At 40.2% G+C, this 12,881-nt stretch overlaps 1 protein-coding gene across 2 annotated transcripts in view; it reads left to right on the top strand.

Annotated features, from left to right (window-relative positions):
- The window catches only part of HERC1 (HECT and RLD domain containing E3 ubiquitin protein ligase family member 1), a 109,552-nt gene that overhangs the window by 85,611 nt on the left and 11,060 nt on the right, over positions 1–12,881 (top strand). The window contains exons 49-64 of one of the 2 annotated variants that reach the window (XM_063412166.1): positions 124–394; positions 745–958; positions 1,740–1,945; positions 2,492–2,619; positions 3,822–3,949; positions 4,449–4,649; positions 5,473–5,603; positions 6,545–6,744; positions 8,771–8,885; positions 9,415–9,561; positions 10,085–10,186; positions 10,319–10,492; positions 10,824–11,117; positions 11,810–11,875; positions 11,988–12,113; positions 12,537–12,675. In XM_063412166.1, coding sequence (XP_063268236.1) covers positions 124–394; positions 745–958; positions 1,740–1,945; positions 2,492–2,619; positions 3,822–3,949; positions 4,449–4,649; positions 5,473–5,603; positions 6,545–6,744; positions 8,771–8,885; positions 9,415–9,561; positions 10,085–10,186; positions 10,319–10,492; positions 10,824–11,117; positions 11,810–11,875; positions 11,988–12,113; positions 12,537–12,675 — 2,642 coding nt within the window. Of the gene's footprint in view, positions 1–123; positions 395–744; positions 959–1,688; positions 1,946–2,491; positions 2,620–3,821; positions 3,950–4,448; positions 4,650–5,472; positions 5,604–6,544; positions 6,745–8,770; positions 8,886–9,414; positions 9,562–10,084; positions 10,187–10,318; positions 10,493–10,823; positions 11,118–11,809; positions 11,876–11,987; positions 12,114–12,536; positions 12,676–12,881 lie in introns of both variants that reach the window. The other variant, XM_063412164.1, reaches the window with a different exon arrangement.

Below are 12,881 nucleotides of genomic sequence, written 5' to 3'. Positions count from 1 at the left end.
GCAGTTTCAAACTTAACTGGGGAAGCAGTTCTCATGTCTGTACTTACATAATACTGCTAAGAGAAAAAGTTCTGTTGACTTCGTTCTTTTGAACCAAGGGCTTTTATGTCCATTTCCACACAGTGGTTCCAGTTGTAGCCTGGCAGCTGGCCTTGAATCCCTGGGATTGACAGACATCCGCACTTTGGTTCGTTTGATGTGCCTGGCAGCCGCGGGGAGGGCAGGCCTGTCCACGAGCCCATCCACAGTGTCCAGCTCCACGGAGAGAGCCAGGGGCATCCACAACAAAACCACCAAGCCCATCTCTTGCCTTGCCTACCTGAGCACTGCAGTTGGCTGCTTGGCATCAAACACTCCCAGTGCTGCAAAGCTGCTGGTGCAGTTATGTACACAGGTAGGACTTCAGTACTTACTTGAGACTACTTTGATTATTTGTGCTTTTACCTTCTCAGGTGGGAGGATCTCATTAGTCCTTTTTTTGCCTTTACTGTGTTTTGGCAAAAATCAGGTGACTGTATGTGTCTTTGCTGAGTACTTCTTTCAAGTGGGGAAAATGGATGTGCTTTTTCTGTTCATAGGGTTTTTCTGTTAAGGTTTTGGTATTTTAATTGAGCCAATTCTATGTAGAGAACATAGAAAAAATGAAAATCCGTAAAGCTGTGCACAATTTGTGCAACTGAAAATGTTTCTAAATCTGATAGTTCTATTTGTTCTGATTATTTTTCACCAATTATTTCTTCTCAGAACTTGATTTCTGCAGCAACTGGTGTGAACTTGACAACAGTTGATGATCCAATTCAGAGAAAATTTTTGCCAAGTTTTTTAAGAGGAATTGCAGAAGAAAACAAACTTGTCACATCTCCAAATTTTGTCGTTACTCAAGCACTTGTAGCATTGTTGGCCGACAAAGGGGCCAAACTGAGGCCAAACTATGATAAAGCTGAAATTGAAAAGAAAGGTATGATGCAGCTTTGGTTTTAAATATCATTAGATCTTCAGTTCCTCATTTGTGTGTGAGGAAGAGACTTGCTAGAACAATGTATAAATAGATATGCTTTAAAAAATGTACTTTGATCAAAAGCTTACTTTGATCAACGGAATGTTACAGTTTATGACACACATTTTACTTAGAAATATGGTCTTATTCCATAATTGTGTCTTTCACCACTTTAAAATATAGTCTGAATGTGTGTGTATTCAAAGTCGTAGAGCTGAGACATTGAGCCTGGCTATGCCTCCTGATGGAATGAAGGGAGGTAACAGCTGATTGCCACTACGCAAGTGCTGTCCCGTGTCTGAGGCAGGAATCTGTGCTGCCTCTGTTCTGAGAGGTCAGGGAGCCACAAGGCAACAGCTGTGCCTCCCCCCGGGCTGCTGCTGGGATAGAGAGGGAAGGATAAGCCAATGACAGTGGCAGGTTGCTTCCTCTTTAGTAAGCACTCACTCTTTGACCAGCCATTTTCATATGGTGGGAATGAGGCTATTTGGAATTCTATTCTTAAGGTTCTTTTTGTGAAAACTGAACTGGGGTTATTTTGCTCTTAGTATCAGGAGAGTGTTTTTACTATAGTTCACATGATGGCAGTGTTCTGCAAAGATGCTTGTTAATCTCTTTCTGGAAATGCTGCCTGTTGCTGTGTTCACATGTGTACTCATCTAGGCATCATCTCACTGTTTTGTCTAAGCAGGTTTAATTGCCCATTTGTATGCCCATCCTTGCTATGATCCCTCTGCTGTAGGCCCTCTGGAGCTGGCGAACGCGCTGGCTGCGTGCTGCCTGTCGTCGCGCCTGTCGTCGCAGCACCGGCAGTGGGCGGCGCAGCAGCTGGTGCGCACGCTGGCCGCGCACGACCGGGACAACCAGAGCGTGCCGCAGACCCTCGCCGACATGGGCGGAGACCTGCGCAAGTGCTCCTTCACCAAGCTCGAGGCTCACCAGAACAGGGTGAGCACAGCCACCCCGCTGCCCTGCTCTCTTTGGCAGAGCACAGAAACAGGAAAATTTTCCTATTGGAAATAATTTTTTTGAGAAAAAGTTAACTACTTAAAAAGCCCTTGCACCTCTGATGCACAAGAATGCTCCAGCTTCTTGCAGGCTTCAGTTAAAGGGGTCATGAAAATGTTCTCATGGTATATTAAGTCAGCAGAATCACTCTTAAAGAATAATAAATAAAGAATATTTCCTTAGATCTTAATTTGCGTTAATTTTTCTGTCGTAGTATTTAACATATTTCTGCAGTAGTTAACATATTTGTGCATTATTCTGTGCAGTAGTGCCCTGTGGAGCGTGGGGCTGTATGAAGTGTTGCATCCCTATCAAGCTGGCTTAATTGCAGTAAATAATGCTGTAAAAGTAGAAAAATAAATCTGGTTTGGTTATTACAGGGTATTTCAATCACTGTCTCATTGGTTAGTGTTTGCTTAATATTAGTAAACAAACATACCCGAGTTTTAAATTCCTGTTTTGCCATGATTATTTTGGTATTTGTAGGTCATGACCTGTGTTTGGTGCAATAAAAAGGGACTTTTGGCAACAAGTGGGAATGATGGTACTATCAGAGTGTGGAGTGTGACAAAGAAGCAGTATTCACTGCAGCAGACCTGTGTGCTCAATAAGCTGTAAGTTGATTCTTTACAACGGCCAGATATTTAATTTAAGCTGTAGTTGTGCACGATACTGCAGGATTGACTGTTCACAATATGTCCTGCACTTAAAAATCTCTCATCTGTTTTCTGATGCTGTGTTTATAGCATGCAAAATAAATTAAATAGCTTAAAACTGAAAACAGAACTTAAATGTTAACCTGGTAAGAGTCTCCATAAAGAGATCATATCAGTGCTGTTTAAAAACATCCTTAATTAATTGATATAAGGAGACATGGGTGAAATAAAAATGGTATGGGACTGTCGTATAGCAGAAAAGTGAATATCCTTTCAGTGGGTTCCAGTCGACAGCTCCAGCATATAACATGATAATTGCAAGTCTGGTCATTTAATTCAAGTGTGAAAAAGAATTTTGACTTCTGAGATACAGGAACTAAATGTATTTCTACATAAGTGTCTTGGAAGTAGGTTTTTTGTCATTTGGGTGTCCAAAAAAGAAGAAAGCAAAAGGAAAGATTAAAATCTAATTCTTTAGTGAAGCATAGGTGAGTTGAACTTGGAAGAATGAAAAAGCAATAGTGAACTAACTGCTAGGTTGTTTTGTGACAATTTTTTAGTGGTTGGCTTAGTTCTTGTTTGCTTGCTGCTGTTAGATGTGGCCTTAAAAGAAACAACCAGAATGATATAACAATATCATAGCCTCCATTGTTCTGGTACTAAAAGCAGTAAAAAATGTGGCTGTTCTTTACAACCTTAACGGCAATTAAAGGTTTGCAGCCCTGTTACAGTTAGACAAAGCAGACTTTAAAATGGAGTTTTAGAACAGTGTAGCAAGATTGTAACAGGAGGAAGAGTTTAAAATAGAATTGATAGCAAGATGTGCCTCTTCTATTTCTTGTCCAAGCTATTGTTTCATTTTATGACTTCCCAGAAAATTTTGCCTTTGCTGAAGATGTTAAATTTGAGAAATAAGTAGATAAAAGGTAGAGTGTCCATTTGAAACCTAACTTGAAATTTCTTGGAAGTAAGTAGTAGCTCATTCTGTAATTTGAAGTGGGTTTAGAGGGAATGTAGGACTATGAGCAGAAAAATGTGTTAGGTAAATCTGCTGTGATGGCAGGACTCCAGGTTCTAGCTCAGATGTTTTATGAGTTCTAGATTTTCCTGTCTGCTTAAAGGAAAAGCCCTCATAATTTCATTCTTTGATTCTGTTACAGAGAATGTGACTCTGAAGAGGGTCTGGGATCACCCAGTGACCTTAGTTTATCTCTCGTCTGTTGGAGCATCAGTGGCAAGTACCTGGCTGGAGCTACAGAAAAGATGGTGAACATCTGGCAAGTCAATGGTACGTTCTGAGTTGCCTGTGGGCACTCCCTGGTCCGGCATATTTCTAGGGGAGCTGCCAAGTCACTATGTTTGTTTAGTTTGAGAAAGGCACTAACCCCAAGTGGATGTGGGATAAACATCTTCAAGAGGAAGACTTTTAATCTCTGTAATTTGTTATATGGGAAGGTTCATTCTGTTGCTTTGCACTTAAGAAAATCACCAGTTAACATGCCTGTGGTAATAGATAGTCCCCAAGAAAAGTATAAATTTACTGGGTACTGAAGAATTCAGCTTCCTTCCTTAACAAAACTACCTTACTTGAATGATACTTGAGATTTGTTACCTAGATTTTGTGCTTGCAAAACTTAGTGAACTGTTGCTTTGTATTCTTGTAACTTAAGTGAGTTGGTAGTATGTCCTACCTGTGAATAAGATCTCTTGATTTTTTTTCCCATGGAAAGTGTTATTGTTTTCTTTTCTTTATGAAGTAGTTTTAACAGATTTTTTTAATCTCCTAGGAGGAAAAGGCTTGTTAGATCTTCAGCCTCACTGGGTGTCTGCTCTAGCCTGGCCAGAGGAAGGGCCAGCTGCAGCATGGACAGGAGATGCTCCAGAGTTGTTGTTAATTGGGCGAATGGATGGATCTCTGGCTCTTATTGAAGTTGTGGATATTTCAGCCATGCACCGGCTGGAACTGGAACACTGCTACAGAAAGGATGGTAAGAGACTGCATCAGTGTTTGAAATTAAAATTGTGAACATGCTCCCACATTTTATTAAGGAAGTATATAACCATTTTTGGTTATTGTTCATGGGATATGATCTCTGGTTCATGGGAGCAGAAAAGTCTTTAGAGTCTCTATCTTCCCCCTGATTCCCCCACAGCAGAGGCAAGCAGTTTGTAGTGACTTGGTAAAATCCCACCATTCCTTGCCATTGTGGACGATCAGTAGAGATCCCCTGCAGTGTCTGCTCTGTCTGCAGATAGCATGCACAGTGTCATTTGAATTCCTCACTGACTGCCATTTTTCCTTTATAGTTTCAGTCCCAGAGGACATCAAGTTGCACATATTTGGTGGTATTGTGTGGTTTTGCATATTGCTTCTTCAGGAAGCCTACAGATCTTTTTTTTGCAGAACCAAGTGAAGCAGTATCTTCTTGCTAAGGAAAGCAAGTTGTTTACAGAGCATTTTTTAGAAACCCATCTTGGATACATGAATAAGATTCAGTCTACACTTTTTCTTTGACCTGATAATACTTCTTTTCACTATGCCAGGAATATAAATTCAGTCATTTTCATAAAAAGAAGAATGAGAAAACTAGTACAAAATAATCTCAACAGCTGTCATTACAGTGACACTCAGTTTTATCTTTATCATATAAATTGAAGAAAATGTTTAGAGCAGAATATGTTTGGTGGCCTTGCTGGTGGTGGACGTTGTTACACATTTCATAGTTTAGACAACTGCACCACAAAAACCTCTTTGGTAAGGAGTGAAGTTCCATTTAGTTTAATGAATGCTTGTGTTGTCTGTTTGTGCAGTGTCTGTCACATGCCTGGCCTGGTTCAGTGAAGACAGACCATTTGCTGTTGGCTATTCAGATGGAAAATTGCTCCTAGGAACAAAGGAACCAACTGAGAAAGGAGGAGCTGTTCTCATCGATGCACATAAGGTAGAGCTGGTCTTTCTTAACCTAATGTGGAATTTTTGTAGGTAAAATCCGTTTAAGCTGTTGTCTCTATTAGAAAGCTATTTATAATGATAAGTGCAAATTATTTTAAAAACTCAAACCTATTTCTGATACACATATTAACATAATGTATTCTAGAGGAACCATGTATCAAGTGTAAAAAAAAAGGGAAGGTAAACTTGATACCCCCTTTGCTACCACGTGAAGTGTGTGTACGTACAGTGACAGAAGTCAATTAAGCACACAGCTGTGCACTGACTGGATTTAAAAGACTAATTGCTTGACTTGGTAAAAGTGCTCATCATAAATTATAACTTTGATCATGTCACATGTTCTTGTTTAGCTTCCTGTACAAAGCAAAAGGCGTTTTTCTAAATATGCACTTGCAAAGGTTTCAGCTTCTGCTTGGCAAGTATTAATGAGTCTTTGATAGTCCGTGAAGGATTAGTGTTAGGCTAAGAGCAGAATTCCTCAAATGAAATGTAGCTGTAGTAAGAGCATCTTGAGTGCTTCCAAGAGCTGCACTGGTTGTGTGAAGCAGGGCAGTCCCAGAAGGGAGCACACTGTGGCAGTAGGTCTGTACTGCCCACAGTAAACTGTGGGCTGTCTTCCTTTCCTACCTCAGACTCAAAGCTACATCTGGGGAAAAACAATCAAGGAGGGTTTGCAGTGAAAAGAAAACATCTTTTCCTATGTTCCCCATTTAGTTTCTTTCAGCAAACTTTTTAAAGTCTTTTAAATTTGATAGTTCTGAAATGTGTCACTATGAGTTTACAGTTGCAACTCACTCTCTGTGATTTACGTGAGAATAAATTCTTTTTGTTATTAGTAATTAAAACTTACATTAGCTCTGAGAGTTAATTTTTCTCCTCACTACTGTGTTACTTCATACCAACTTTCCATTTTTTTTTAAAATCCCCTAGGATATGGTTGTTAGTATGAAGTGGGATCCAACTGGTAAAATTCTCCTGACCTGTGCCAAAGAGGAAACAGTGAAGCTCTGGGGGTGTCTGGGAGGGTGCTGGAAGCGCCTGCACTCCCTGTCCCACCCAGCCCTGGTGAATGGCATTGCCTGGTGTGCTCTGCCAGGGAAAGGACCCAAGGCCCAGCTGCTCTTAGCTACGTAAGTCATTGTTTTGTTGTTCTTTCTTTTCTACCGGTCTGAAGTGTCTGTAGCAATGAAAAGGGTTTGTTTTTTTTGAAAAACAATATTCCTTCAATAAGTCATTGGCCATGAGATTCATGAAGTTCCAGAATTCAAAGAAAGAGAGTGACCTTGGTTGTGTGTAGTGGTTTCATGTTAGCTTGTCTCTGTTGGCTAAATTTAGTGTAGCGGTTTAAGCGTTTAAGTGTCTCTTTTTTACTATGAGATAGGATTTTGAAGAAAAGGTAAAACAGGCCTAAATTTAAAGGTAAACAGATAGTTTTATTAATAGACACTAAAAAAGAAGAAAATAAAAATCAAAAATAAAACTTCTAAAATACATCTCTTCTTACTTCAAAGTGTTCACTTTCTTACAAACAATATTAAAGAGACAAAACTTGTAATTTTCAGTTACTTTTACAATTTTAAAAAATAATTTTTGTTAGTTCTTTAGGGAAGCAGTCTCTCTTAGAGTCCTATGGAGACACTGCTACAAGAGAAACAGTCTTCTGGTGGTTCCCATGTCATGAATCTGCAGCCGCCTGAAAGAAACTTCTGCAAACCATGAAATCTCACTTATTAGTAGCCTTTCTTATGGCTTTATATGAGCCTATCAGCTTATTAGGGGTACTGTTTAAGGATGCTTCTTCTAGTGTAAAACAAAGATTCTCTTTTTTATCTCTAAAATCATTTTCATCTCTAAAACTAGAGATCTCCTTTTTCTCTAGGAGTGAAGGGCTTTGTATCACTTTGCTTCCTCTATTTCTAAAATAATTTTCATTTCTAAAACTGGAGATCTTTTTCTCTAGAAGCAAAGGCTTCATATCACTTTTAACTAGAGCTATCCATCCCCGCGCCCCCCAAAAGCATTTGTATGTTACAGGAAATAGTCTACTTCCCATAGTTTCATGAGAAAAGTCTAGCTAAGTGAGGCCACTCCTCCTTTTTTGTCTTATTTAGGACTTTCACTTTCTTTTCACTGACTTTATGCTGTATTTTCTCTATGTTCAATCACTTTGTCCTTTTACTGAAAAGGAGGATTGGAGTTTTAAGAAGCCTTGTCTGTGCTAGGAAAGCGTTAACATTCTCAGCCAGGCTTGCAGATGGTCCCATCTGCTTTGCCAGGCAGCAGCCTCCAGGATTTTCAGAAGCTGCAGGAATGGGGGGAGGAGAACTTCACTAGGAGGGATCTGGGAGTGGTGTGGTTGGTGGATGCCTCCCCCTCCAGCCGCTGGTCTCATCTGGGGCGGCCCAGCTAAGAGCTGCTCCCTGGGGAGGCGGCGGGGGCAGCGTCTCCCCCTGGCCCTAGCTGGCACCGAAGGCAGCTGCCTGAGCAAGCGTAAAACTCGCTGGATGTCAGTAGCTGGGGCTTTTCATCTCCTCCCCTGCTGCCAGCTGCCACCAGCTCAGCCATGGCCTGGCCCTGCAAGCCCAGTGGGGCAGCACGGCCTGGCCAGGCCTGCTTCACTGGTGTTACTTACTCCACTGGCTGGAGGGAAAAGGCTGGCTTCTGGCTTGGACATACTCAGGATTTTTATATGGGTATTCCCAAAAAGTCACATTTAGCTTCCTCAGTGGTCAAACAATATGTTAATATCTAAGAATTTGCTTTTGATAGGTCCCTGTCCTTTCGAATACAATTCTAAGGTCCTGACAGGGAACTGTTTCCACTTTAACTAAAAACTAAGCTGTATCAACCCATGACACTGTGTTACCAGCTGTTTTCTCTGTGACCTGTGGGTGCTTGGAATTTTTTTGCTTCATCCAAATATTTTGTCTAAGAGTATGTTGTTAGTAGAAATGGAAAAGCTACAGGGTGTGAGGAGCAGGAAAAAAATGCGTTTACCCATTGGGGACAGGCCTTTCTACTTTAGATCAATTGATGCAATGTAGTTTTATAGGAATGTGGTGAAGACTACTGGTATATAAGTTAATGTGAGACCACTGATATTTTGTGAGTTAATATCTTTATTTTGTTTTTCTAATGTCACCTGACATGCTGTAGGGGATGCCACAATGGTTTGGTGTGTGTCTGGACTGTTCCCCAGGACATAGTAATCACATTGCAGTCCAGCTCAGCTTGCTCAGAAGGATGGTGGGAGCAAGAAACAAGTGCCAAGGTAAAAGGAGAAAACTTGGTGTGTAAGAAATTCTCTTTGCTCATTGTGAAGTTGAGAGAGGAGGAGAATATGAGCGAGTTACTTGAATCTCAACATTTCCTGAGAGAAGATACTTGCTAAAAAATTTACATTGTGTGTGTGAATGTGTAGGCATTTTCAGAACAGGAAAAATTTATTTAAGATTAAGAGTAAAGATTATATTTTCATCTGTTTTCTTTCCTTTAAAAGTTGATCAGTTTATCCAAAATTTAGTGAGGGTTCACAGGTTTTTTGTAGATAAAAAGTGAAGATTATTTTCACCTACATAAATTGTAATGTAGTTTTTGATGTTGATAGCATTTTGTAAGGGGAGGAAAGCTGATAATGTGATCAAGATATCTATAAAGTGTTGTCATGGTCCTGGGTTTTTTAGTTATTTAGTGGAACTTCACCATGTGTGTGGATGATCAGTATTGCAGAATACAGATGCTGTCATGGTGCTCCATTTCCTGGAAGTGGTGCAGTGTTCCATAAGTGCAATTGCTTGCAGGATGGATACGGGAAGGCAGTGGAAGTGAAGTGTGTATTCCAGCTGAGAGGACACATCACTCCTGTCCGCACTGTTGCCTTCAGTTCTGATGGGCTGGCATTGGTGTCTGGGGGCCTTGGTGGCCTCATGAATATCTGGTCTTTACGGGTAAGATCATCTTTGGTGTGGCTTGATCCTCATTCTTAATAAGAGTATCTGAAATGGTCAAAGTATCAGACCAGCTTCCACCCCACCATGTGTTAGATACTTTAGGTAAAGTGTGGTGTAAAATAATGCTAAAACATCATAAATAATAAAATATAACTTGAAATTGTACTTAACATTGAAGTATTTTATATTTATAGTTCAGTATTGATTGACTCTCTAGGTTTGGTCATGTTGGTTAGGTTTTGCAGAACCAGCCCCTTTTTTTATAGTTAAGAACAATATTCTCTTATGTTGAGGACTCTTTAAAGAGCCAGATAGCGTGGATTATTAAACACTTCTAAATCCTTAGTTATATTATCTTCTTAATATGATAAAAATGAGGGGTTTCTGCTTTTAGGTTAAGCAGTTCAGTTTTTAAATAGTTACTGAAAGCTTGTGAGAATATCATCCCTTAGGAATGTGTATGCACTTGAACAGAACTGTAGCTGTGTCTGCACCTGACTCCAACTGCTTTTCTCCCTAGGATGGTTCAGTATTACAGAGTGTTGTGATCGGGTCTGGAGCTATCCAGACTGCAGTGTGGATCCCTGAGGTTGGAGTAGCTGCCTGCTCCAACAGATCAAAGGTGAGACAGAAATGTTTGAACCTCTGTGTTTTCTGGCCCCTATAGAAACCAAGATGGTTGGTGATAAATCAATGGAGCTGAATGATCCTGCTTTGTGAATTTTTAATTTGTCATGTGTCTGCTGTTGAACAGGACGTTTTGGTGGTGAACTGCACCTCAGAGTGGATATCTTCCAATCACGTGCTGGCGACGTGCAGGACTGCGCTGAAGCAGCAGGGAGTTCTGGGCCTGAACATGGCTCCGTGCATGCGAGCGTTCCTGGAGCGCCTGCCCGTGATGCTGCAGGAGCAGTATGCCTATGAAAAGGTATGGGTAATGCAAATGTTTAGCATTCTTGGCTGACATGAGTTCACTGTTTAGCTCTCAGCTGGTTTCAGTCTTTCAGCAGAGAACGCAGAAGACTTTCCTACATTCTATTTGAAATACCTTTCACTACTCTCAAAGCTAGTAGTCTCCTAATTTGAAAATATTTAAAATATTAGAAAAACTTTGATTAAGCAAATAGAGGATATTTGAGAAATTAAGATAATAGAGGAAGGTATTGTTTTACAGGACTAGCTTTTAAGGACTTGTATTTTGAAGCGATTGATGTGTGTTTCTAACTGGATGTTCCCTTTCTCTCCCTACTGCCTTGCAGCCCCATGTGGTGTGTGGGGACCAGCTGGTTCACAGTCCCTACATGCAGTGCTTGGCATCGCTGGCTGTGGGGCTGCACCTGGACCAGCTGCTCTGCAACCCCCCTGTGCCCCCTCACCACCAGAGTTGCCTCCCTGACCCCTCTGCCTGGAACCCCACGGAATGGGCCTGGCTGGAGTGCTTCTCCACTACCATAAAAGCTGCTGAAGCCCTGGCCAAGGGAGCTCAGTTCCCGGAGTCCTTCACTGTCCCAGATCTGGAACCTGTTCCAGAGGATGAGCTTACTCTCCTGATGGTAAAAGTTGATGTATTGTCTCAACAGCCAAGTGTGCTGTTACTGAGCATGTGGTATGATGCCATGAACATCTCTGAACTGTAAACATTTATATTTAGTAACATAAGCACCAGCAATAAGTGTAAGTTTACTTTTTAGTTAACTGGTTCGAATATGCTGTTAAGATTGCTCTGTGTGTTTGTGTAATGAATGCAAGTCAGTTGCATATTAAAATACAAAACTACCCAAAACTATGACAGTAATTTTCTTACGTGATAGGAAGAACTGCAGAGCTTTGTAGTGCTATTTTAAGAGTAACATTTTGTCACATTCCCACACCAAATTATTTTGCTAGTGTCAATTTTCTTCATGACTTGTTATGTAAACCAAACCAGAAATTTTTGATTAAGAATTTTAAGAATTTTTTTATAAGCAAGCTTATAACATTTCAAGCCAGTGTTTGCAACTTCAAAAAGCCCTATGCATCAGTAATTGGAAAAAGATTACTTCATCATGAATTTAGTTTTTCTTTCATTGATTTGAATTGCAAGTCATGGGTAATAGTGTCATTCCTAGTCGGCACACATTTGTTATTATTGCAAAATTGTTTAGAATAATCTAAATAGGGTTCTTAAGAAAATATGCTTTGTTTAACAGAAGAATAGTATGCATCTCTTGAGCTGAATGTGGTAAATGTGGCTTTTGCTGTGCAGGATAACAGTAAGTGGATCAATGGCATGGATGAACAGATCATGTCTTGGGCAACATCAAGGCCAGAGGTCAGTAAAATTGAGGGTTTGCAGTGTTTTGGAGGGGGTTTTATTCTTTTGAAATGTGGCAAGCTGTTGAAAGTGCTCTTGTTCTAAAGCCTCCTTTCATGTTCTTCACTAGGATTGGCACTTGGGAGGCAAATGTGACGTGTACCTGTGGGGAGCAGGACGGCACGGGCAGCTGGCAGAGGCTGGCAGAAATGTCATGATCCCAGTGGCAGCACCTTCGTTCTCCCAGGCCCAGCAGGTGATCCCTTAGAACCAGTCATGATTTCATCATTTGCCATTTATTGTTTGTACAAGTTGTCAAAATGCCTCTCCAAATGTCTTTCCAACTTGTTGTTTGAATTAACTCTAAGTATCTCAAAACATGAGTTTCACTAGAAAGAAAATCTTGAATTGCTTGACAAATTCAAACCAAGAAGCCACTGAAATCTGACAACACAGGATTATTTTATATAAGCATGATTTTAAAATACCTGTGCAACTTTCACATAATACATGTGGCAGTTTTCCTTTCTGAAATAACATTGACTTAATAGAATATTGCCTTAATGTAATTGCAAAGAAAACAAATTAAAAGGAAGTGGTGAGCTGTAATGCAAGTATGACAGCCTTGCTGCATTTGGTATATAATTTATTAACATTCCTTCATGTCTTTCTAACCTAGGTGGTTTGTGGTCAGAATTGTACTTTTGTCATTCAAGCTAATGGCACAGTTTTGGCTTGTGGTGAAGGGAGCTATGGGCGACTGGGACAAGGAAATTCTGATGATCTTCATGTCTTAACTGTCATTTCAGCACTGCAAGGTAAAACTGTTTGGTTTCAGAGGAATCCAGTGATGAAGCACAAATAAGCATTTTGGTAGTCAGTATAATTGTTTCTGCTGATGCTCTTCTGCAGATTTATTCATTAAAATATTGTAGTTTTTAGTTAAAAATTTGGACAAATAAACAAGATCTTCATATTTCCTTAAGATTTAAATGGCATTATGTTAAAATTCCATTATTTTAAG

This window comes from Prinia subflava, chromosome 15, assembly GCF_021018805.1.
Source record: "Prinia subflava isolate CZ2003 ecotype Zambia chromosome 15, Cam_Psub_1.2, whole genome shotgun sequence".
NCBI lineage: Eukaryota > Metazoa > Chordata > Aves > Passeriformes > Cisticolidae > Prinia > Prinia subflava.
Note: the sequence above shows the minus strand (reverse complement) of the source record. Positions and strands in the feature narration are given on the sequence as shown.